The sequence below is a fragment of the Salmo trutta genome, chromosome 1 (genome assembly GCF_901001165.1).
Source record: "Salmo trutta chromosome 1, fSalTru1.1, whole genome shotgun sequence".
NCBI classification, from domain to species: Eukaryota; Metazoa; Chordata; class Actinopteri; order Salmoniformes; family Salmonidae; genus Salmo; species Salmo trutta.
In genome coordinates, this window is record NC_042957.1 from 78,275,952 (window position 1) to 78,301,723 (window position 25,772).

At 45.6% G+C, this 25,772-nt stretch overlaps 1 protein-coding gene across 1 annotated transcript in view; it reads left to right on the forward strand.

Moving 5' to 3' along the window:
* The window catches only part of LOC115208407 (transmembrane protein 114), a 34,355-nt gene extending 16,465 nt beyond the window's left edge, over window positions 1-17,890 (forward strand). Inside the window, exons 3-4 of the mRNA XM_029776443.1 lie at window positions 10,309-10,446; window positions 17,649-17,890. Coding sequence (XP_029632303.1) covers window positions 10,309-10,446; window positions 17,649-17,881 — 371 coding nt within the window. The 3' untranslated portion in view covers window positions 17,882-17,890. The remainder of the gene's footprint in view (window positions 1-10,308; window positions 10,447-17,648) is intronic.
* Window positions 17,891-25,772: the final 7,882 nt, after the last annotated feature.

Sequence of the window (25,772 nt, forward strand, 5' to 3'; positions counted from 1 at the left end):
GTCTTCTGCGTTTGGCCACAGGTTCTCATCCACATCACATCTTATGTCATCTTGGGCAATCTTTTGGCACGCCTGGTCCATCCTTGGCAATCTTCTGCAGATATGTCCAGGCATCCAGCATTCATTGGGTCCAGGAGGGACATTTGATCATGTGGATGGTGGTCATAAACCTTCCACCTCCATGAGGAAAAGTGACACCATCCTGGGATGGGCTGCAAACCACTCTGACTGCACGGGAGTGGTGAAATGCCACATTGTCCCATACAATTACAAACGTTGTCCGATTCCACCTCACTGCAACCCTTTCCTCACCTGGCACGACCCTTCCATAGAGGTGATCCAGGAATGAAATGAGACGCTCGGTGTTGTATGGTCCAATGAGTGGTTTGTGTAACAGCAATCCATCAGAGGATATTGCTGCACACATTGTGATGTTGGCACCCCTCTGGCCCGGGACATCCACTGTGGCTCTTTTCCCAATCACACTCCTTCCTCGCCGCCGTGTTTTGGCCAAGTTGAAACCAGCCTCATCCACAAAGATGAATATGTGGGGTGTTTGCCTGGCTTCAATCTCCATGACTCTCTATAATAAATCCACAAGGCAACATAAGAGTTAGGCTATTACGGTAGTTTACATTACACCTAAAAACATGCTATTGTGTGTCTCTGCCCTGTTTGGTTTTGTTCAAAACCAGTTGTGTATTTTATAGTCATCTTACCTGGACATACTGGTTCCTGAGTTGCTTGACTCGTTCAGAGTTCCTCTCAAAGGGGTCAGCGTACAACTGCTTCATCCTGACTTGATGTTGTTTCAGGACTCTAGAAATAGTTGTTATGCTTACATTGTGAATATTTCCAAATGTAATGTTGTCTGTCAACTCTGTCCCAAATCTCTGTGAGTTTTATGCCATAGTTTCTGATGACCATATCAACGATTGTTTCCTGCACAGCAGTGAGAATCTTACCTCTCCCACCTGTGGGTGGTAACCGTTGGGTCCTTAAGCAGAAATACAAAAACAATTACACACAAGTGGGTTTGGAGGCTTTGCTCAATTTACTTCTGTTATGTGCAGTTCAGTCAGATGCCCTTGCAGAATGCACATCTTACCTGTTTGTTTTGCTGGAAATTTCTCACAATAGATGCCACTGTTGAGCGTTACAGATTTGGATTGCACACTCAGACCAGCCTCTCTCATTGATAGACCATGATTTATTACGTGATCAATTATAGTAGCCCTAATCTCATCTGAGACTACAGCTCTTGATCTTCCTCTCAGTCTTCTTCCACCACGCGTACGTACTCCTCTCCCTCTCCCAGCCACTCTTCCTCTCCCTCTTCCTCTCCCTCTCCCTCTCCCAGCCACTCTTCTTCCTCTGTCAGCCACTTCTCTATCTCTGGCTGGGTCCATGTTTACATTACACTACAGCATTATTCCTAAGATGTCCCCTTTTGTATAGTAATTGAAAGAATGTAATTGAAAGAATAACACCTGTGTAGGTGTTCAGCTACAATGGGATTCAGCTGTGGTTGGTCTAATTGTTTTGATAGTATTTCATTTTTTAGATTTGGAATATATTTCAATACGGTATTACTGTAGAAATGTAGCAGATTGCTGTCTTATTCAATTTTGTGTTACTTTAGGTTTTGAACTTAAGTTTAACAGTTTTGAAAAGAGTATGTAAACATGTGCAAATTGGCCTGTAAGTAAATAGAGTTTTGGTGGCGGTTGTGTCTGAGTGAGAAAAGAATTGATGAAAATTGAAATATGTAGTCATTGAATGCATTTTGTGCCGAAGCAATGAGTTTTGAAAAAGTGACCTAAGTATTGAGAAATGGGTCCTAGCGATTGTAAAAAAAAACTAAGACAGAAGCTTATACTATACTAAATACAACACATTACTTAGGATGATTAAGACTGAAGCTTATACTATACTAAATACAACACATTACTTAGGATGATTAAGACTGAAGCTTATACTATACTAAATACAACACATTATTTAGGATGATTAAGACTGAAGCTTATACTATACTAAATACAACACATTATTTAGGATGATTAAGACTGAAGCTTATACTATACTAAATACAACACATTATTTAGGATGATTAAGACTGAAGCTTATACTATACTAAATACAACACATTATTTAGGATGATTAAGACTGAAGCTTATACTATACTAAATACAACACATTATTTAGGATGATTAAGACTGAAGCTTATACTATACTAAATACAACACATTATTTAGGATGATTAAGACTGAAGCTTATACTAAACTAAATACAACACATTATTTAGGATGATTAAGACTGAAGCTTATACTATACTAAATACAACACATTATTTAGGATGATTAAGACTGAAGCTCATACTATACTAAATACAACACATTATTTAGGATGATTAAGACTGAAGCTTATACTATACTAAATACAACACATTATTTAGGATGATTAAGACTGAAGCTTATACTATACTAAATACAACACATTATTTAGGATGATTAAGACTGAAGCTTATACTATACTAAATACAACACATTATTTAGGATGATTAAGACTGAAGCTTATACTATACTAAATACAACACATTATTTAGGATGATTAAGACTGAAGCTTATACTATACTAAATACAACACATTATTTAGGATGATTAAGACTGAAGCTTATACTAAACTAAATACAACACATTATTTAGGATGATTAAGACTGAAGCTTATACTATACTAAATACAACACATTATTTAGGATGATTAAGACTGAAGCTTATACTATACTAAATACAACACATTATTTAGGATGATTAAGACTGAAGCTTATACTAAACTAAATACAACACATTATTTAGGATGATTAAGACTGAAGCTTATACTATACTAAATACAACACATTATTTAGGATGATTAAGACTGAAGCTTATACTAAACTAAATACAACACATTATTTAGGATGATTAAGACTGAAGCTTATACTATACTAAATACAACACATTATTTAGGATGATTAAGACTGAAGCTTATACTAAACTAAATACAACACATTATTTAGGATGATTAAGACTGAAGCTTATACTATACTAAATACAACACATTATTTGAACAGTGCAATGTAGTTTTGTCACGTTTGTCGTCCTCGTCTTCCGACGATAGTGCGAAATCGTCATCAGAAAATGTGGACCAATATGCAGCAGGTACGTGTATGCTCATTTTGATTTATTAACTTTCCAAAATGAATACAAAATTACAAACCAAGAGAACGAACGAACAACTAAACAGTCTGGCAAAGCCTAGGGCTGCACACAGAACAATCACCCACAAAACACAAACACACCCTCATTTATGAGACTCTCAATCAAAGGCAGATAGACAACACCTGCCTTCAACTGAGAGCCCCAATCAACCAAACATAGAAACACACACACTAGATTCCACATAGAACTACCTAGACATAAACCAAAACCCGGACATACTAAATCAAACACCCTTTACACAAACACACCACCCCGAACCACATAAAACAAATACCCTCTGTCACGCCCTGACCAAACTACAAAACAATTAACCTTATATACTGGCCAGGACGTGACAAGTTTCACATAACTATTTGAAAACTATTTTCTAAATAGTGTGCCTTCAATGGGATTCAACCTCACACCCTAACGTTCTTGAATGTTCCATAGTAACCTACTAGTATGCTTAGCTACCAGTCAGTTTTAATTACATGTACAAAATCCTAACTAGGTGTATAAGTACGATAACCAGTAAAGGTCGATGTTTGAAAGCAGGTTCATGAAAGAAAGCACCGGAACCTGTAGGAAATCAATGGGATCTCGCAAAATCAGCGAAATCTGTTGGATCTCGCATTTTTTTTGCAACAAACGGTTTGAAAAAAGCACCTGCTCAAACAAAGCTTCGGACGTCACTGATGATGTAATGCTGATAAAGTGATACACGCATCGGAACACTGCTTTTGAAGTTAGCTGCTTGGTGATTGCGACGCATGCCTCGGAACTCCACATGCCTCGGAACTCCACATGCCTCGGAACTCCACATGCCTCGGAACTCCACATGCCTCGGAACTCCACATGCCTCCGAACTCCACATGCCTCGGAACTCCACATGCCTCGGAACTCCACATGCCTCGGAACTCCACATGCCTCGGAACTCCACATGCCTCGGAACTCCACATGCCTCGGAACTCCAGTATTAAAAACGTAACTTCACTACTTCAGGGACCCTCAGCTGTTCCAGCGCTAGCACACCTGGTTCACCTTCTCAATAACAACACCTATGGAATATTAACAACACAATATTGCTAACCCTGTATTATTCTTCAAAAAGGTTATTTGTATAACCTTTGAGATTGAGGAAAGATCATTACAGAACCATTCCATATAAAGGTTCCATAAAGAACCATTAAAAAAGGTACCATAATGCACCCAAAACTGTTGGAACCACAACAACCCTTTTTGGTGCTATATATTGTATTTTTTAATAGTTCTTTATAGAACCTTAGGAAAGGGTTCTATATAGCACAAACAAGACAAGACAGGGACAGTGGGCTGAAAGGGCAGGGTGGACTGTGGGCTGAAAGGGGAGGGTGGACTGTGGGCTGAAAGGGGAGGGTGGACTGAAAGGGGAGGGTGGGCTGAAAGGGGAGGGTGGAATGTGGACTGAAAGGGGAGGGTGGGCTGAAAGGGGAGGGTGGGCTAAAAGGGAAGGGTGGACTGTGGACTGAAAGGGGAGGGTGGACTGTGGACTGAAAGGGGAGGGTGGACTGAAAGGGGAGGGTGGACTGTGGGCTAAAAGGGAAGGGTGGACTGTGGACTGAAAGGGAAGGGTGGACTGTGGGCTGAAAGGGGAGGGTGGACTGTGGACTGAAAGGGGAGGGTGGACTGAAAGGGGAGGGTGGGCTGAAAGGGGAGGGTGGAATGTGGACTGAAAGGGGAGGGTGGGCTGAAAGGGGAGGGTGGGCTAAAAGGGAAGGGTGGACTGTGGGCTGAAAGGGAAGGGTGGACTGTGGACTGAAAGGGAAGGGTGGACTGTGGGCTGAAAGGGAAGGGTGGACTGTGGGCTGAAAGGGGAGGGTGGACTGTGGACTGAAAGGGGAGGGTGGACTGAAAAGGGAGGGTGGGCTGAAAGGGAAGGGTGGACTGTGGGCTGAAAGGGAAGGGTGGACTGTGGGCTGAAAGGGGAGGGTGGACTGAAAGGGGAGGGTGGGCTGAAAGGGGAGGGTGGAATGTGGACTGAAAGGGGAGGGTGGACTGTGGGCTGAAAGGGGAGGGTGGACTGAAAGGGGAGGGTGGGCTGAAAGGGGAGGGTGGACTGTGGGCTGAAAGGGAAGGGTGGACTGTGGGCTGAAAGGGGAGGGTGGACTGAAAGGGGAGGGTGGACTGTGGACTGAAAGGGGAGGGTGGACTGAAAGGGGAGGGTGGACTGTGGGCTGAAAGGAGAGGGTGGACTGAAAGGGGAGGGTGGACTGAAAGGGGAGGGTGGACTGTGGACTGAAAGGGGAGGGTGGACTGAAAGGGGAGGGTGGACTGTGGGCTGAAAGGAGAGGGTGGACTGAAAGGGGAGGGTGGACTGTGGACTGAAAGGGGAGGGTGGACTGAAAGGGGAGGGTGGACTGTGGACTGAAAGGGGAGGGTGGACTGAAAGGGGAGGGTGGACTGTGGGCTGAAAGGGAAGGGTGGACTGTGGGCTGAAAGGGGAGGGTGGACTGTGGACTGAAAGGGGAGGGTGGACTGAAAGGGGAGGGTGGACTGTGGGCGGAAAGAGGAGGGTGGACTGTGGGCTGAAAGGGGAGGGTGGACTGTGGACTGAAAGGGGAGGGTGGACTGTGGACTGAAAGGGGAGGGTGGAATGTGGACTGAAAGGGGAGGATGGGCTGTGGGCTTAAAGGGCAGGGTGGACTGTGGGCTGAAAGGGGAGGGTGGGCTGTGGACTGAAAGGGGAGGGTGGACTGTGGGCTGAAAGGGGAGGGTGGACTGTGGACTGAAAGGGGAGGGTGGACTGAAAGGGGAGGGTGGACTGTGGACTGAAAGGGGAGGGTGGACTGTGGACTGAAAGGGGAGGGTGGACTGAAAGGGGAGGGTGGACTGTGGGCTGAAAGGGAAGGGTGGACTGTGGGCTGAAAGGGGAGGGTGGACTGTGGACTGAAAGGGGAGGGTGGACTGAAAGGGGAGGGTGGACTGTGGGCTGAAAGAGGAGGGTGGACTGTGGGCTGAAAGGGGTGGGTGGACTGTGGACTGAAAGGGGAGGGTGGGCTGTGGGCTTAAAGGGCAGGGTGGACTGTGGGCTGAAAGGGGAGGGTGGGCTGTGGACTGAAAGGGGAGGGTGGACTGTGGGCTGAAAGGGGAGGGTGGACTGTGGACTGAAAGGGGAGGGTGGACTGAAAGGGGAGGGTGGACTGTGGACTGAAAGGGGAGGGTGGACTGTGGACTGAAAGGGGAGGGTGGACTGAAAGGGGAGGGTGGACTGTGGGCTGAAAGGGAAGGGTGGACTGTGGGCTGAAAGGGGAGGGTGGACTGTGGACTGAAAGGGGAGGGTGGACTGAAAGGGGAGTGTGGACTGTGGGCTGAAAGAGGAGGGTGGACTGTGGGCTGAAAGGGGTGGGTGGACTGTGGACTGAAAGGGGAGGGTGGACTGTGGACTGAAAGGGGAGGGTGGACTGTGGACTGGAAAGGGGAGGGTGGAATGTGGGCTGAAAGGGGAGGGTGGACTGTGGGCTGAAAGGGGAGGGTGGACTGTGGACTGAAAGGGGAGGGTGGACTGAAAGGGGAGGGTGGACTGTGGGCTGAAAGAGGAGGGTGGACTGTGGGCTGAAAGGGGAGGGTGGACTGTGGACTGAAAGGGGAGGGTGGACTGTGTGCTGAAAGGGCAGGGTGGACTGTGGGCTGAAAGGGAAGGGTGGACTGTGGGCTGAAAGGGAAGGGTGGACTGTGGGCTGAAAGGGAAGGGTGGACTGTGGGCTGAAAGGGCAGGGTGGACTGTGGGCTGAAAGGGCAGGGTGGACTGTGGGCTGAAAGGGAAGGGTGGACTGAAAGGGGAGGGTGGACTGTGGGCTGAAAGGAGAGGGTGGACTGAAAGGGGAGGGTGGACTGTGGACTGAAAGGGGAGGGTGGACTGTGGACTGAAAGGGGAGGGTGGACTGAAAGGGGAGGGTGGACTGTGGACTGAAAGGGGAGGGTGGACTGTGGACTGAAAGGGGAGGGTGGACTGAAAGGGGAGGGTGGACTGTGGGCTGAAAGGGAAGGGTGGACTGTGGGCTGAAAGGGGAGGGTGGACTGAAAGGGGAGGGTGGACTGTGGACTGAAAGGGAAGGGTGGGCTGAAAGGGAAGGGTGGACTGTGGGCTGAAAGGGGAGGGTGGACTGTGGGCTGAAAGGGGAGGGTGGACTGTGGGCTGAAAGGGGAGGGTGGACTGTGGACTGAAAGGGGAGGGTGGACTGAAAGGGGAGGGTGGACTGTGGGCTGAAAGGGAAGGGTGGACTGTGGGCTGAAAGGGAAGGGTGGACTGTGGACTGAAAGGGGAGGGTGGGCTGAAAGGGCAGGGTGGACTATGGACTGAAAGGGGAGGGTGGGCTGAAAGGGAAGGGTGGACTGTGGGCTGAAAGGGGAGGGTGGGCTGAAAGGGAAGGGTGGACTGTGGACTGAAAGGGGAGGGTGGGCTGAAAGGGGAGGGTGGACTGTGGGCTGAAAGGGAAGGGTGGATTGTGGGCCGAAAGGGGAGGGTGGACTGTGGGCTGAAAGGGAAGGGTGGACTGTGGGCTGAAAGGGGAGGGTGGATTGTGGGCTGAAAGGGGAGGGTGGACTGAAAGGGGAGGGTGGACTGTGGGCTGAAAGGGAAGGGTGGACTGTGGGCTGAAAGGGAAGGGTGGATTGTGGGCTGAAAGGGGAGGGTGGGCTGAAAGGGGAGGGTGGACTGTGGGCCGAAAGGGGAGGGTGGACTGTGGGGTTTACAATCAATGTAAAGTGGATGAAATGACTGATTATTGCTCGCTGATCTACATGGCATGTGAATGATACTTGGAAAGAAAGGTGCTATCTACAATCTAAGGGGGTTATTTGGCTGTCCCCATAGGAGAACCCTTTGAAGAACCCTGTTGGAACCCTTTTTTTGTGTAGAGAGAGACTGTCCTCCCAGCACAACAACAGAGAGAGACTGTCCTCCCAGCACAACAACAGATTGAGACTGTCCTCCCAGCACAACAACATAGAGAGAGACTGTCCTCCCAGAACAACAACAGAGAGAGACTGTCCTCCCAGCACAACAACAGAGAGAGACTGTCCTCCCAGAACAACAACAGAGAGAGACTGTCCTCCCAGCACAACAACAGAGAGAGACTGTCCTCCCAGCACAACAACAGAGAGAGACTGTCCTCCCAGCACAACAACAGAGAGAGACTGTCCTCCCAGAACAACAACAGAGAGAGACTGTCCTCCCAGAACAACAACAGAGAGAGACTGTCCTCCCAGAACAACAACAGAGAGAGACTGTCCTCCCAGAACAACAGAAAGAGACTGTACTCCTAGAGGCAATGTAGACATATGTTTACCATGCCAATAAAGCCCTTAAATTGGAGAGAGAGAGAGAGAGAGAGAGAGAGAGAGAGAGAGAGAGAGAGAGAGAGAGAGAGAGAGAGAGAGAGACAGACCATGGCAAGTAACAGATGGGGTTGGTTCGGTCCAGTTAATCGTTAGTAATGATAGAGATACAGTAGAAGTTCACCCTGGCAACCAGAGGGCAATACAAACACACATACTCCCACACACAGAGATGTGCAGCCACACATACACAAACAATGATTTGACCTCAGAAACACAAACAGGTACTGTAGAATTAGTATCTAATCAAACAAACACAAGCCCAGGTTTCTAGATGAGATTAGATCCCACGGTACTGGGACAGATAAGGAAGCATCCCTGCTGTACCTTGGTGTGTGTGTGTGAGGGTAGTGACATTGTCCCAATGAAACAGAATAGATGTTAATTTGTGTAAACCCCATGGGGATAGACAGACAGAGAGGAAGGAGGGAAGAGATTCTGTCTTCTCTTGAGAGCCAGGTCTGCCTTCGGCAGCCTTTCTCAATAGCTATGCTCACTGAGTCTGTACATAGTCAAAGCTTTCCTTAATTTTGTGTCAGTCCCAGTGGTCAGGTATTCTGCTTCTGTGTACTCTCTGTTAAGGGCCAAATAGCATTCTAGTTTGCTCTGTTGTTTTGGTAAATTTTTTCCAATGTGTCAAGCAATTATCTTTTTGTTTCCTCATGATTTGGTTGGGTCTAATTGTGTTGCTGTCCTGGGGCTCTGTGGGGTGTGTTTGTGTTTGTGAACAGAGCCCCAGGACCAGCTCTCTCAAATTAAATTGAATTGAATTAAGGGATTTATTGGCATGGGAAACATATGTTAACATTGCCAAAGCAAGTGAAGTAGATAATAAACAAAGTGAAATAAACTATAAAAATGTACAGTAAACTGTAAACTGTGTTTACTGTAAATGTACAGCAAAAGCTCACAGAAGTTCCAAAAGAATAAAGACATTTCAAATGTCATATTATGTCTATATACGATGTACAAATGGTTAAAGTACAAAAGGGAAAATAAACAAGCATAAATATAGGTTGTATTTACAATGGTGTTTGTTCACTGGTTGACCTTTTCTTGTGGCAACAGGTCACAAATCTTGCTGCTGTGATGGCACACTGTGGTATTTCACCCAGTAGATATGGGAGTTTATCAAAATCGAGTTTGTTTTCAAATTCTTTGTGGGTCTGTGTAATCTGAGGGAAATATGTGTCTCTAACATGGTCATACATTGGGCAGGAGGTTAGGAAGTGCAGCTCAGTTTCCACCTCATTTTGTGGGCAGTGTGCACATAGCCTGTCTTCTCTTGAGAGCCAGGTCTGCCTACGGCAGCCTTTCTCAATAGCAAGGCTCACTGAGTCTGTACATAGTCAAAGCTTTCCTTAAGTTTGGGTCAGTCACAGTGGTAAGGTATTCTGCCACTGCGTACTCTCTGTTTAGGGCCAAATATTCTAGTTTGCTCTGTTTTTTGTTAATTATTTTTGTTTTCTCATGATTTGGTTGGGTCTAATTGTGTTGCTGTCCTGGGGCTCTGTTTGTGTTTGTGAACAGAGCCCCAGGACCAGCTTGCTTAGAGGACTCTTCTCCAGGTTCATCTCTCTGTAGGTGATGGCTTTGTTATGGAAGGTCCGGGAATCGCTTCCTTCTCTCTCTCTCAAGAGAGTGCATTATAGCATAGTTATATATTTGTTCTCTCCCTCCCCTCCCCCTCTCTCAGATATGCACGGGACATTCATGGTGTTGCTTCCTCTCAGCATGATAATCATGGTTGTCGGGGGACTGATGGGGTTCATCGGCCTGCTGGCCAGAGCTTACCTACTACTGCTGATGACTGGTGTACTGTTACTACTGGGAGGTAAGCACCCTATACCCTAAACCCTACACCTTATACCCTACACCTTTTACCCTACACCCACACCCTATACCCTATACCTTATACCCTATATCTCCTTGGGGTGGCAGGGTAGCCTAGTGGTTAGAGCGTTGGACTAGTAACCGCAAGGTTGGAAGTTCAAATCCCTGAGCTGACAAGGTACAAATCTGTTGTTCTGCCCCTGAACAAGGCAGTTAACCCACTGTTCCTAGGCTGTCATTGAAGATAAGAATTTGTTCTTACCTTTAAGGTAAAAAATAATAATACACAATACACCCTTACTTCCAGAGCTTATGTACTGGGAGGTAAGCACCCTATACATGCCCCACCACAGTCTATATACTATACCGACCACTTTCCATTCTAATTTATATTCAAAGTACACTGAACAAAAATATAAATGCAATAATTTCAACAACGTTTACAGTTAATATGAGGACATCAGTCAACTGAAATAAATTCATTAGGCCCTAATTAATCTATGGATTTCACATGACTTAGACTACATGCATTTACCTTTATTTAACGACAGATTTTTACCTCGTCAGCTCGGGGAATTGATCTAGCAACCTTTTAGTTACTGGCCCAACACTCTAACCACTAGGCTACCTGCCGCCCCAGGTATGCAGCTGTTGGTCACAGATACCTTAAAAATCTAAAAATCACCATTTGTCTCATGCAGCACGACAAATCTCCTTTGCATATATTTGATCAGGCTGTTGACTGTGGCCTGTTGGAATGGCACTGAATGGCACGACAATGGGCCTCAGGATCACGTCACGGTATAACGGTATGGCCATTGTTTGGCGTCCGTAACTTATGCCTGCCCAGCCATAACCCCACATAACCCCACTCTGTTGACATCAGCGAACCGCTCGCCTACACAACGCCATGCACGTGGTCTGCGGTTGTGAGGCAGAAACATTTCTGGGATCTTTTATTTCAGCTCATGAAACATGGGACCAACATTTTACATGTTGTGCTTATATTGTTGTTCAGTGTAGTTCAGAGGTTGTTTATACAGAAAATGGGTATGAGACCCATATAAACTGTATTTATAATTATATCACAATATTTTAGGTTGACAATAATTCTATTACATAATGTCTGATACATCACGTCTTACTATTTTCCTGCATAGTAAAATCAGGATGATGCCTCTACTGCCATTCATTCCAATTAGAATGGGTTTGGGTTTCTCCCTGACCAAGATGGCTGCCATTTTCACCCCATTCTGGAACTTTGAGGCATAACTTTATGACATATCCCCTGTAGTAATTTAATAGAATCTATATGGGCACACCTCGTCATCGGGCTGATGAGTTGGTCTGACACCAGAGCTGCACAGCGGAGCACATTTATTTTCACTAATCAAGCACGCGCACACACACACACACACACACACACACACACAAGAACAGATGAAAAGACATGCGGAGTATTCCCATACATAGGGTTGTGACGATTATGGAATCATGGGTAATGATTAATTGTCATGCAAATACACACCGTTATTGTCATATTTGTCGTTTTTTGTAATCCCATCACAATCCCTCTTTGACAATGATCGCCAACACTTTACTTTACTTAACACGTTATGACACGGTCATAAACATGTCATAACCATGTCATAACAACTGACATAACTTAAGTCCGTTGTTGTTGTTGTAATGAATTTCTTTACAGTCATGCTTTTCTCCCAATCATATTTTAAATAACTTGCAGGAAATACACTTTATGACACTGTCATGAAGCATTATGACCGTCCTGTGTCACTTTACTTGGACTAAGAAAATACACTTTATGACACTGTCATGAAACATAATGACCATCATAATCATACAAGCCAGGCCTATCAAGTACATGCCCTGCTCCTGAAATCTGCTCCTGCATTCATCCCAGTCATTAGCAACAGAACATTGATATGTGCATGTCTGACATCAATTTGTGCACAATTACAATGATCATTGAATATGGTAAATTTCAGAAAATGTTATATACTGTAACATAAACATACTGTTGACAAGTAGGCTATGGTGTAATTGAATGTTTTACCTTGTGTGGTAGGTTTGTGGGTGTTGACACGCTTATATAGGTGTTATAACCAGCCATAAAATAATGTAACATATGTCACAACAGGTTTAAATATATGCATGAAAGTGTTATGACCATATTGTGACAGGTTATGTCAGCTGTTATATATGACATGGTTATGACCGTTATAACGTGTTATGACGCTGGGTGTCAAGTAAAGTGTTAGCAAATGATCTGACATACTTTGGTCCACACCGGTCTCAAAAACAAATGGTTTTGGAAACGATGTGCACCTGGTGCCTCACTACAGAAATGTACAGAACGCCCCAAGGTATGTTCATTATGGCATTAGTAGCGTTTGGATTGCAAACTGGAAACTACATATCCCGAGGCAGTATTTATTGTAGCTGGGGACTTTAATAAAGGAAATATGAGGAAAATGCTACAGAAATTCTATCAACATGTCTCCTGTGGTACACGCGCAACATGGACCCTGAATCATGGCTACTCTCCCTTCCTGATACGGCTACAAGGCCCTCCCCCGCCCTCGCTTTGGCAAATCAGATCACGCCTCCATTCTGCTCCTCCCCACCTATAGGCAGAAAGTTAAGCAGGAAGCACCCATGGTAAGGACTGTTCAACATTGGTCTGACCAATCAGAATCTATGCTTTAAGATTGTTTTGATCACACGGCCTGGGAAATGTTGCTGGTCGCTTCTGAGAATAGTACCGACGTATACACTGACTCGGTGAATGGGTTAATGAGGAAGTGCATGGAGGACGTTGTTCCCACTGTGACGATTAGAACTTGACAACAAAAGTGTGCGAAGGGTGGCTACTTTGAAGAATCTCAAATATAAAATACATTTTGATTTGTTTAACACTTTTTTGGTTACTACATGATTCCATATGTTATTTGATCGTTTTGATGTCTTCACTATTATTCTACAATGTAGAAAATGGTCAAAATAAATAGAAACCCTTGAATGAGTAGGTGTGTCCAAAATTTTGACTGGTACTGTATACACACATTATATATGTATACTGTACATACACTGGGGCCAGTTTATTAGGTACACCCATCTAGTACTGGGTTGGACCCCCCTTTGCCTCCAGAAAAGCCTGAATTATCCAGGGCATTGACCTAACGTATGCCTGTAAAACATTCCTCACACCATTACACCATCACCACCAGGGAGGATGGGGCCATGGACTCATGCTGCTTACGCCAAATCCTGACTCTGCCATCAGCCTGTACTGTTGACACCAGGCAGCATGGAGCCATGGACTCATGCTGCTTACGCCAAATCCTGACTGCCATCAGCCTGTACTGTTGACACCAGGCAGGATGGGGCCATGGACTCATGCTGCTTACGCCAAATCCTGACTCTGCCATCAGCCTGTACTGTTGACACCAGGCAGGATGGAGCCATGGACTCATGCTGCTTACGCCAAATCCTGACTCTGTCATCAGCCTGTACTGTTGACACCAGGCAGGATGGAGCCATGGACTCATGCTGCTTACGCCAAATCCTGACTGCCATCAACATGACACAACAGGAGCCGAGATCGTCGGACCAGGATTCATCCGCTCCTCAATTGTTCAGTGTTGGTGATCGCGTGACACTGGAGCCACTTCTTGGTTTTAGCTGATAAGACTGGAACCCGGTGTGGTTGTCTGCTGCAACAGCCTGTCCGTGACAAGGACTGACTAGATGCGTTTTCCCGACATGCCGTTCTGCACACCACTGTTGTACTGCGCCGTTATTTGTCTGTTTACCTGTTAGCTCGCACCATTCTTGCCATTCTCCTTTGACCTCTCATCAACTAGCTGTTTTTACCCACAGGACTGTCGCTGACTTGGTGTGGTGGTTAATTTCTGCATTAATCAAATTAGGAGAGACAAACTTATCACACAAGTCAGAGTTATACTTCAACTAAATCTTTATTGACTTATTAATAAGGGAACAGGTTAATACAACACATACAAGGTGAATTGATTGAGTGCTGGAATAATACAGAGACAGGGTTTATATAGAAACCCAAGAACTGCTTAGTCATGGTTGGTTCCACCCCTCCCCAGCAGATCAAGGCATCGAAAGCTTCCTTGTTTTCTTCTTGTGGCCAGGTGCATCGGGTCACAGCGGACAAACAAATGATAACGGCAGTTCCGTGTTACTCCCTTCTCTACCAAGCTAGCCTCCGTTCTCTTCTATCTCCCCACAGCTGAGCCCTTGGAGGACAGTAAAAGAACAGGATAGGCTGAAGAACTGTGGTCACTTCTCAGTGGTTCTTTGTCATAATGCCGTGTGAACAGGTTACTCAGAAGCAAAGATACATTGAAACAATACAGGCCTATCTGTTCCTCAAGCTGATCTCTATCCCATGTCCTTGACTACACATCTAGAACAGCTGCGGGGAGTGAAAGATGAACCCTCCTTTCTCAGAAGCATAGCATTGGCACTAAAGAAATGTCCCTACTATTGTTAAGCATATTAATTGTTAATTATTAATATTAAACAAATCAGGTAAATATGTGATTTTTCTCTCACACTGTGTAACGGTCGTCGTGGTGAATGGACCAAGGCGCAGCGGGTTGAGTGCTCATATTCACTTTATTAGAACACTTAAGAACAAAACAAGAATAACAAAACGAACGACAAACAGTCGTGCAGGCAACACACAGCTATGCAACGAACAACCTCCCACTGTCACGACTACTGCTGAGGGCGGTTCCTCTCCCTGTTCGGGTGGCGCTCGGCGGTCGTCGTCACCGGCCTACTAGCTGCCATCGATCCCTTTTTTGTTTTTCTGTTAGTTATGTCTTTATGAGTTACACCTGTTTCCCATTAGTAATTAGTTGTATTATTTAAGCCCGCCTCTCCACCTGTTCTGTGTGCGGGCTTGTTACGTGTCATCACGTATGTTTTGTGGTACATGTATTTTGGACTTCGGGGTTATTGTTTTGCCCTGTTGTGTTTGGACATATTTCCTCGGGTTTCAGTACTATTGTACCAAACATTTTCCTGCTTCCTGCGCCTGACTCCACACCCACGAAGCCCAAAGTGTTACACCCACAAACCCCATGAAAAACAAACTCCTAATTTTAGGACCCTCAATCAGAGGCAACCCCAATTACCTAAACATAGAACTATAACAAACTAGACAGAACCTAGAAATAATCTAACATAGAACATAGACTAACAAAACCCCGAACCACATAAACCAAACACCCCTCTACCTAAACACATAGCACAAACCACATAAAACAAATACCCCCTGCAACGTCCTGACCAAACTACAATAACAAATAACCCCTATACTGGTCAGGACATGACAGTACCGCCCCCAAAGGTGCAGACCCCGGACGGTGCTCCTGCAACACCCCCCCCCTTTCCCCAATACTCCCCCCTCAGGAGGTGGCTCAGGAGCTGGACGCAGACCCCGCTCCACTCCTGACTTACTCCACTCACATGATGTCTCTACAGCAATGTCCCTCTCCGTCGACCCCAGACTGTAAGGCGACTCTAGGAGCTCTAGATTGTAAGGCGACTCTAGGAGCTCTAGATTGTAAGGCGACTCTAGGAGCTCTGAACTGTAGGGCGACTCCCTCGGTTCCGGACTGTAGGCAGACTCCCTCGGTTCCGGACTGTAGGCAGACTCCCTCGGTTCCGGACTGTAGGCAGACTCCCTCGGTTCCGGACTGTAGGCAGACTCCCTCGGTTCCGGACTGTAGGCAGACTCCCTCGGTTCCGGACTGTAGGCAGACTCACTCGGTTCCGGACTGTAGGCAGACTCCCGTCCGGGTTCCGGACTGTAGGCAGACTCCCTCGGTTCCGGACTGTAGGCAGACTCCCTCGGTTCCGGACTGTAGGCAGACTCACTCGGTTCCGGACTGTAGGCAGACTCACTCGGTTCCGGACTGTAGGCAGACTCCTCGGTTCCGGACTGTACACTGTTGCCGGATACTCTGGACGGAGCACTGTCGTCAGACACTCTGGACGGGGTACTGTCGCCGGACACTCTGGACGGGGTACTGTCGCCGGACACTCTGGACGGGGTACTGTCGCCGGACACTCTGGACGGGGTACTGTCGCCGGACACTCTGGACGGGGTACTGTTGCCGGACACTCTGGACGGGGTACTGTTGCCGGACACTCTGGACGGGGTACTGTTGGCCGACACTCTGGACGGGGTACTGTTGCCCGGACACGTCTGGACGGGGTACTGTTGCCGGACACTCTGGACGGGGTACTGTTGCCGGACACTCTGGACGGGGTACTGTTGCCGGACACTCTGGACGGGGTACTGTTGCCGGACACTCTGGACGGGGTACTGTTGCCGGACACCCTGGACGGGGTACTGTTGCCGGACACCCTGGACGGGGTACTGTTGCCGGACACCCTGGACGGGGTACTGTTGCCGGACACTCTGGACGGGGTACTGTTGCCGGACACTCTGGACGGGGTACTGTTGCCGGACACTCTGGACGGGGTACTGTTGCCGGACACTCTGGATGGGGCACTGTCGTCGGAAGCTCGGGACTGGGCTGACACACTGGAAGCCTGATGTGTGGGGCTGGTAGTGGAGGTACCAGACCGGGGACACGCACCTCAAGGCTAGTGCGAGGAGCGGGAACAGGACGTACTGGACTGGGCTGATGCACTGGAAGCCTAGTGTGTGGGGCTGGTAGTGGAGGTATAAACTGTACCTAAAAACATTTATTCCTGTCTCTGACATTGCTCATTCTGATTTTTCTTAATTTCCTGTATTACGTGTGTATTGTTTTGTATTGCTAGATATTACTACACTGTTGGAGCTAGAAACACAAGCATTTCTCTGCACCTGCGATAACATCTGCAAATATGTGTATTGTGACCAATAAACTTCGAAATTTGGGATTTGATTTGATGACCTTTGGGCCAGAACAATGTGATGATTTTTCCCTTTCCACCTAGTGGTCAGTATGCCCCTGTGTCTCCCTAGTGGTCAGTATGTGTCTCCCTAGTGGTCACTATGTCCCTGTATCTCCCTAGTGGTCAGTATGTCCCTGTCATTTTGTATTTTATCAGTAAACACACCTTTTCTCCTTTCCCCCATTTCTCTCCTTTCTCCCTCCCTCCCCTTCCTATGTCCCTCCCTCCCGCCAGCTCTGTCGTCACTCACAGGGGTGAGTGTGTACATGGCCTACTCTGCTGCAGTCTTCCAGGAGGCTCTGTGTCTGGCTGAGCAGATGGGGGTCAATATGGAGGGGGTCCAGATCCTGTTTGGCTGGTCCCTGGTCCTGGCCTGGATCTCTAGTGGAACGGAGCTATTCACCTCCGCTGGCTTCCTGCTGGCCTGCAGAACCATCACGACACAGAGACAGGATCAGAAATTATGAGACAGGGAGGGGGAGAGAGAGGGAGGGGGGAGAGAGCAGTAGAGAGAGGGAGGGAGGAGGAAAGAGAGAGCGGGAGAGAGAGAGGTAGGGGGATGGAGGGAGAAAAAAATACATGTTTTCATGAATTTTTACAATATAGCCAATTTTAACTTTGCAGCTGGCCTATCTAAGGGAAAAAAAATCACTCAGTTCTGCCTCCAGGACAAGACTCATGACAATAAACATCGACCTGCATCCTTGATGCATTTCAACTCTGTCCTCTCTCGTCTTGACATATCCATTTGATTGGTTAAGACACAAGGTGTACCTGGAGAGAAGGCGTGCTCATGTAACCGGGAAAAGATCACACAGTTAGAGGGGACAATCTGTGATTGCTACATCCATCTTCTAGAAACTTTCAGTGGTGGTGTGAATGCATTGTTGATGTTTGAACTGCAGATTGCCCCTTTAAGTGTACTTGTATGGAGGAGAGATGTCTTGATGTAGCCAGGAAGGAAACACATGTCCCTGCACCGCCTTACGTGGCTCCTAGTCAAATTCCACATCACCTACAAGAAAACTACACCTCACAGCATCATCCGTCCTCCGCTGCTTGGTCCGTTGTTGGTGGGTAATTCTGTAATGGCCGTCGTCAGAATTAGACCAAGGTGCAGCAGAGGATGTGTTCATCATTAGAATTTGAATTCAAAAAACAAGAGAACACTACAAAAATGAACAAAAAGGACAGCAAACAGTTCTGTTAGGAAAATACTCAAAACAGAAACAATTACCCACAAAACCCAAAGGAAAAACATGCTCCTTATGTGTGACTCCCAATCAGCAACAACGAGCTCCAGCTGTGCCTGATTGGGAGCCACACACGGCCCAAAACAAAGAAATACAAAAACATAGAGAAAGGAACATAGAACGCCCACCCAATGTAACACCCTGGCCTAACCAAAATAAAGAACAAAAAACCCCTCTCTATGGCCAGGGCGTTACAGAAAGATACCACGAGCAGGTCAGACCAGACCTCTTAATTATATATTTTGTCATGAAATGCGCTTGCGCGTCACTTTCGGATAGGGACCTGAACGCACGAACAAAACAGAGCTATTTCAATATAACTATGGATTATTTCGAACCAAAACAACACTTGTTGTTGAAGTAGAAGTCCTGGGAGTGCATTCTGACGAAGAACAGCAAAGGTAATCCAATTTTTCTTATAGTAAATCTGAGTTTGGTGAGGGCCAAACTTGGTGGGTGTCAAATTAGCTAGCCGTAATGGCCGGGCTATCTACACAGAATATTGCAAAATGTGCTTTCGCCGAAAACCTATTTTAAAATCTGACACCGCGATTGCATAAAGGAGTTCTGTATCTATAATTCTTAAAATAATTGTTATGTATTTTGTGAACGTTAATCGTGAGTAATTAAGTAAATTCACCGGAAGTTTGCGGTGTGTATGCTACTTGCTAGTTCTGAACATCACATGCTAATGTAAAAAGCTGGTTTTTGATATAAATATGAACTTGATTGAACAAAACATGCATGTATTGTATAACATAATGTCCTAGGAGTGTCATCTGATGAAGATCATCAAAGGTTAGTGCTGCATTTAGCTGTGGTTTTGGTTTTTGTGACATATATGCTTGCTTGAAAAATGGCTGTGTGGTTATTTCTGGCTTTGTACTCTCCTAACATAATCTAATGTTTTGCTTTCGCTGTAAAGCCTTTTTGAAATCGGACAATGTGGTTAGATTAACAAGTCTTATCTTTCAAATGGTGTAAAATAGTCCTATGTTTGAGAACTTTGAATTATGACATTTTGTGGTTTTAAATTTGGCGCTCTGATGTGTCACTGGCTATTGAATAGTGCGGGACGATTTTGTCCCACCTACCCTAGAGAGGTTAAATGTTTGATATTGAAACTGTTTGTTAGGAGTTTAAATGTAATTTTAGCTTCCAAATGAGAGAATTGGTTTTCATAAGGAAAGAGCCCTGACCAATCAGTGGCCCGCCCCTGTGAAGAGACAGGGGTTATAAACAATGAAACACACCCTTCTCCCCTCGCCACTATATAAGTCAGTGACAAAATGTAATCAGTCAGTTCCGGGTACGTGAGGTCTGCAGCCTCTGCGTTAAAAGGACACACATGTCAAGTACAGAACTAAGCCAACCTCGGCGTGAGCTTTGGTTGCGAATGGTATGAAGTTTGAACCCTTATTCACTACAGAAGTGATACTTCCTAGCCGTTGAGTTTGCAGCGGCCGCTGTAAACGTAGGCTAGGAAAGGACGGACAACGGATCCAATCTAACACACAACGAAGATACTACAACGTATCCATTTTACCACCAGTGACATTCTTCCGAGGACAGGAAGATCTCTGTTGGCCAACACAGCCAGCATCTATGACCAACCTACCGAAGCGCAGCTCAGAGTAAATATTTATTGCATTTTCCTTTTCCAAATGGGCGGTAATTTAGAATGCATACGATAATGTATTTACGATAGCATAGCTGCTTTTTCTTGTTACTCAGTCTTCCCGCTCTTTCATTCAAGCCCAACCCCCTTTCTTTGTGTAACAAGCCGCCATGCCGATTTAGCCAACCAGAGCACATTCTCCTATCATTTCCTTGTAACCATATCTGTTTGTTTTGCATTTCTGTGAATTACTGAGATTAGTAAATAAATGATTTTAAGACAATTGATGTATGGATGACTCATAGTGAAGACTGGGTTCGTGCAGATAACCAACAATTTACGACGTTTGGAATGAGATTGACGTGAGGTAAATAACACATCATTAATGAGGAGACAAATCGATCACATATTATAATATCTGAAAGTTATATTGGGAAAATTGTAACTTTGCAATTGTAATGGAAATTATATGATTAAAGGTTTGACTAAATGATTTCACTCAGAAACCATATAACCTGTTGAAATGTATTCGAAATTATAAGGCTATAATAATGGGTTAAAAACTATATTCCAATACTGTGTGAGTAAGACACTGTTACTATTTCAAAATGAACAGGGCAGAGTTGATAAGATGACCTTGTGAGAGGAACAGGAACAGGGCCTCGCTGGCTAGGCTGGCAAAAGATAAGGAGACAGGTGGTCTGGGTACTGTGGATAAATACAGCCGCCTAAAGCGGGGTGGTGTTCTCTACTGATGTAAGTTTATTTGTGTGTGTGGCAATATAAAAGGCTGTGTGCATTGTATGAATTTGAGAGCTCTCATGAATAAACGTTTTGACCCTTGTAGGCTGGTTCTCCGTCTGCTTCATTCAACCGGAATCTTACACACTCTGGGGGGCAGACTGAGTAGTTTATTTGAAGTTCGGTTTAAGAACATTGATAACTTAATTCACATAACAGTAATCTGAATATTTTCCTTGGTGCCCCGACCTTATAGTTAATTACAGTTACACGATTAATCAGTTTAATCGCGTAATAATAATTACAGAGAGTTATTTGATAAATGTGTCTTCCGTTTTAATGATGCCAAAGACACGACAACAGTCGCTACAGTCCCATTAGTTTTCTTTGCAGCCTTGTTTGAATGTCGCGGTTGCGCACATTTGTACGGAATGGGGTGAGTTTACGTTAGTTCACTTTATGTTAGAAATTATTCTGTTTTTGTTCCCAGGGGGGGAAGGGGAAGGCACCTTGGCAGTGCTTAGGCAAGAGGCCTGCGGGCATACATAACCCGTAGTATTTACTGTCTATGCACACTAGGTAAGACCTGGGCGGACCACCCCCTGTATTTTGGTTAGCGCGCCAGGTGGTGTTAAGGTTAGATAAGTAGTGGGTAGGCAGCTAAGGTAGGAGAGGGGGCTCTTTAACTTTTACTTTCTTTGGTTCCGTCCAGACCCTTTTCCCCACATTACCATGTTAAGGAAATATACACTGCTCAAAAAAATAAAGGGAACACTTGAACAACACAATGTAACTCCAAGTCAATCACACTTCTGTGAAATCAAACTGTCCACTTAGGAAGCAACACTGATTGACAATAAATTTCACATGCTGTTGTGCAAATGGAATAGACAACAGGTGGAAATTATAGGCAATTAGCAAGACACCCCCAATAAAGGAGTGGTTCTGCAGGTGGGGACCACAGACCACTTCTCAGTTCCTATGCTTCCTGGCTGATGTATTGGTCACTTTTGAATGCTGGCGGTGCTTTCACTCTAGTGGTAGCATGAGACGGAGTCTACAACCCACAGAAGTGGCTCAGGTAGTGCAGCTCATCCAGGATGGCACATCAATGCGAGCTGTGGAAAGAACGTTTGCTGTGTCTGTCAGCGTAGTGTCCAGAGCATGGAGGCGCTACCAGGAGACAGGCCAGTACATCAGGAGACATGGAGGAGGCCGTAGGAGGGCAACAACCCAGCAGCAGGACCGCTACCTCCGCCTTTGTGCAAGGAGGAGCAGGAGGAGCACTGCCAGAGCCCTGCAAAATGACCTCAAGCAGGCCACAAATGTGCATGTGTCTGCTCAAACGGTCAGAAACAGACTCCATGAGGGTGGTATGAGGGCCCGACGTCCACAGGTGGGGGTTGTGCTTACAGCCCAACACCGTGCAGGACGTTTGGCATTTGCCAGAGAACAGCAAGATTGGCAAATTCGCCACTGGCACCCTGTGCTCTTCACAGATGAAAGCAGGTTCACACTGAGCACGTGACAGACGTGACAGAGTCTGGAGACGTCGTGGAAAACGTTCTGCTGCCTGCAACATCCTCCAGCATGACTGGTTTGGTGGTGGGTCAGTCATGGTGTGGGGTGGCATTTCTTTGGGGGGCCGCACAGCCCTCCATGTGCTCGCCAGAGGTAGCCTGACTGCCATTAGGTACCGAGATGAGATCCTCAGACCCCTTGTGAGACCATATGCTGGTGCGGTTGGCCCTGGGTTCCTCCTAATGCAAGACAATGCTAGACCTCATGTGGCTGGAGTGTGTCAGCAGTTCCTGCAAGAGGAAGGCATTGATGCTATGGACTGGCCCGCCCGTTCCCCAGATCTGAATCCAATTGAGCACATCTGGGACATCATGTCTCGCTCCATCCACCAACGCCACGTAGCACCACAGACTGTCCAGGAGTTGGCGGATGCTTTAGTCCAGGTCTGGGAGGAGATCCCTCAGGAGACCATCCGCCACCTCATCAGGAGCATGCCCAGGCGTTGTAGGGAGGTCATACAGGCACGTGGAGGCCACACACACTACTGAGCCTCATTTTGACTTGTTTTAAGGACGTTACATCAAAGTTGGATCAGCCTGTAGTGTGGTTTTCCACTTTAATTTTGAGTGTGACTCCAAATCCAGACCTCCATGGGTTGATAAATTGGATTTCCATTGATTATTTTTGTGTGATTTTGTTGTCAGCACATTCAACTATGTAAAGAAAAAGTATTTAATAAGATTATTTATTTCATTCAGATCTAGGATGTGTTGCTTAAGTGTTCCCTTTATTTTTTTTAGCAGTATATATATATATATATATATTTTAATATTCTCCGCCTCTGTCATCCCTACCTACACCTACAATCACATACCTCTTTCACTCCACGGGGAGTTGAGTGTAGCAGGGTGTTGCGTTCCCTCTGCCAAGAGGCGTTACGTAACACCAACAAAAAGGAGTCACAACTCCTGCAGCTCTGTCGCATGCTGGGTATGTACATAGCCAATGGTACAGTAGGCTTCAAGGGGACTCCTATGGGAGGTACACCTATTGCTCATCTCTTGGCAGTGGTACTGTAGACTACTTTATCACTGACCTCAACCCAGAGTCTCTCAGAGCGTTCAGAGTCAGCCCGCTGACACCCCAATCAGATCACAGCAAAATCACAGTCTATTTGAACAGAGCAATACTTAACCATGAGGCATCAAAGCCAAAGGAACTGAGTAATATTAAGAAATGCTATAGATGGAAGGAAAGTAGTGTAGAAACCTACCAAAAAACAATTAGGGAACAACAAATTCAATCCCTTTTAGACAACTTCCTGGACAAAACGTTCCACTGTAATAGTGAAGGTGTAAACTTGGCAGTAGAAAATCTTAACAGTATATTTCACCTCTCAGCTTCCCTATCAAATCTAAAAATCTCAAATAGAAAACCAAAGAAAATGAACAACAATGACAAATGGCTTGTTCTAAGAAAGAAAGAAATTGAGAAACCTGTCCAACCAAAAACATAGAGACCCGTAAAACCTGAGTCAACACATTCACTATGGTGAATCACTAAAACAATACAGAAATACACTACAGAAAAGAAGGAACAGCATGTCAGAAATCAGCTCAATGTAATTGAAGAATCCATGGACTCTAACCACTTCTGAGAAAATTGGAAAACACTAAACAAACAACACGAAAAATAATCTATCCAAAATGGAGATGTACGGGTCAACCACTTCTCCAATCTTTTTGGCTCTATAACAAAGAACAAACAGCAAAAACCTACATGATCAAATACAAATCTTAAAATCAACTATTAAAGGCCACCAGAACACACTGGATTCTCCAATTACCTTGAACAAACTACAGGACAAAATAAAAACCCTTTAACCCAAAAAGGCCTGTGGTGTTGATGGTATTCTCAATGAAATGATCAAATATACAGACAACAAATTCCAATTGGCTATACTAAAATTCTTATACTAAACTGTTCATCGTTAGCTCTGGCATCTTCCCCAGTATTTGGAACCAAGGACTGATCAACCCAATCCACAAAAGTGGAGACAAATTTGACCACAATAACTACCGTGGGATATGCGTCAACAGCAACCTTGGGAAAATCCTCTGCATTATCACTAACAGTGGACTTGTACATTTCCTCAGTGAAAACAATGTACTGAGCAAATGTCAAATTGGCTTTTTACCAAATTACCATACAACAGACCACGTATTCATCCTGCACACCCTAAATGACAAACAAACAAACCAAAGCAATGGCAAAGTCTTCTCATGCTTTCTTGATTTGAAAAAAGCCTTCAACTCAATTCTGCATGAGGGTCTGCTATACAAATTGATGGAAAGTGGTGTTAGCGGAAAAACATACGACATTATACAATCCATGTACACAAACAACAAGTGTGCGGTTAAAATAAGCAAAAACACAAATTTCTTCCCACAGGGCCGTGGAGTGAGACAAGGATGCAGCTTAAGCCCCACCCTCCTCAACATATATATCAACGAATTGGAATGGGCACTAGAAAAGTCTGCAGCACCCGGCCTCACCCTACTAGAATCTGAAGTCAAATGTCTACTGTTGTCATTGTCGTGTGTGTAGGTGGCAGGGAAGTCAGGCGCAGGAGAAACCAACTTGGTGTAACTGGAGTAGTTTAATTATTATAATACAAACTCCAAAAACCAACGTACATAAAAATAAACATGGGTAAACATACCCGTCGCACACCAATACAAAATTCACAAACACATAACCACAAACAATCTCCGACAAGGACATGAAGGGAAACAGAGAGTTAAATACACAGCATGTAATTCATGGGATTGGAACCAGGTGTGTAGGAAGACAAGACAAAACCAATGGAAAATGAAAAATGGATCAATGATGGCTAGAAGACCGGTGACCTCGACCGCCGAGCACCACCCGAACAAAGAGGGGCATCGACTTCGGCAGAAGTCGTGACAACTGTTTGCTGATGATCGGGTGCTTCTGTCCCCAACCAAGGAGAGCCTACAGCAGCACCTAGATCTTCTGCACAGATTCTGTCAGACCTGGGCCCTGTCAGTAAATCTCAGTAAGACCAAAATAATGGTGTTCCAAAAAAGGTCCAGTGACCAGGACCTCAAATACAGATTCCATCTAGACACCGTTGCCCTAGAGCACATAAAAAACTATACATACCTCGGCCTAAACATAAGCGCCAAAGGTAACTTCCACAAA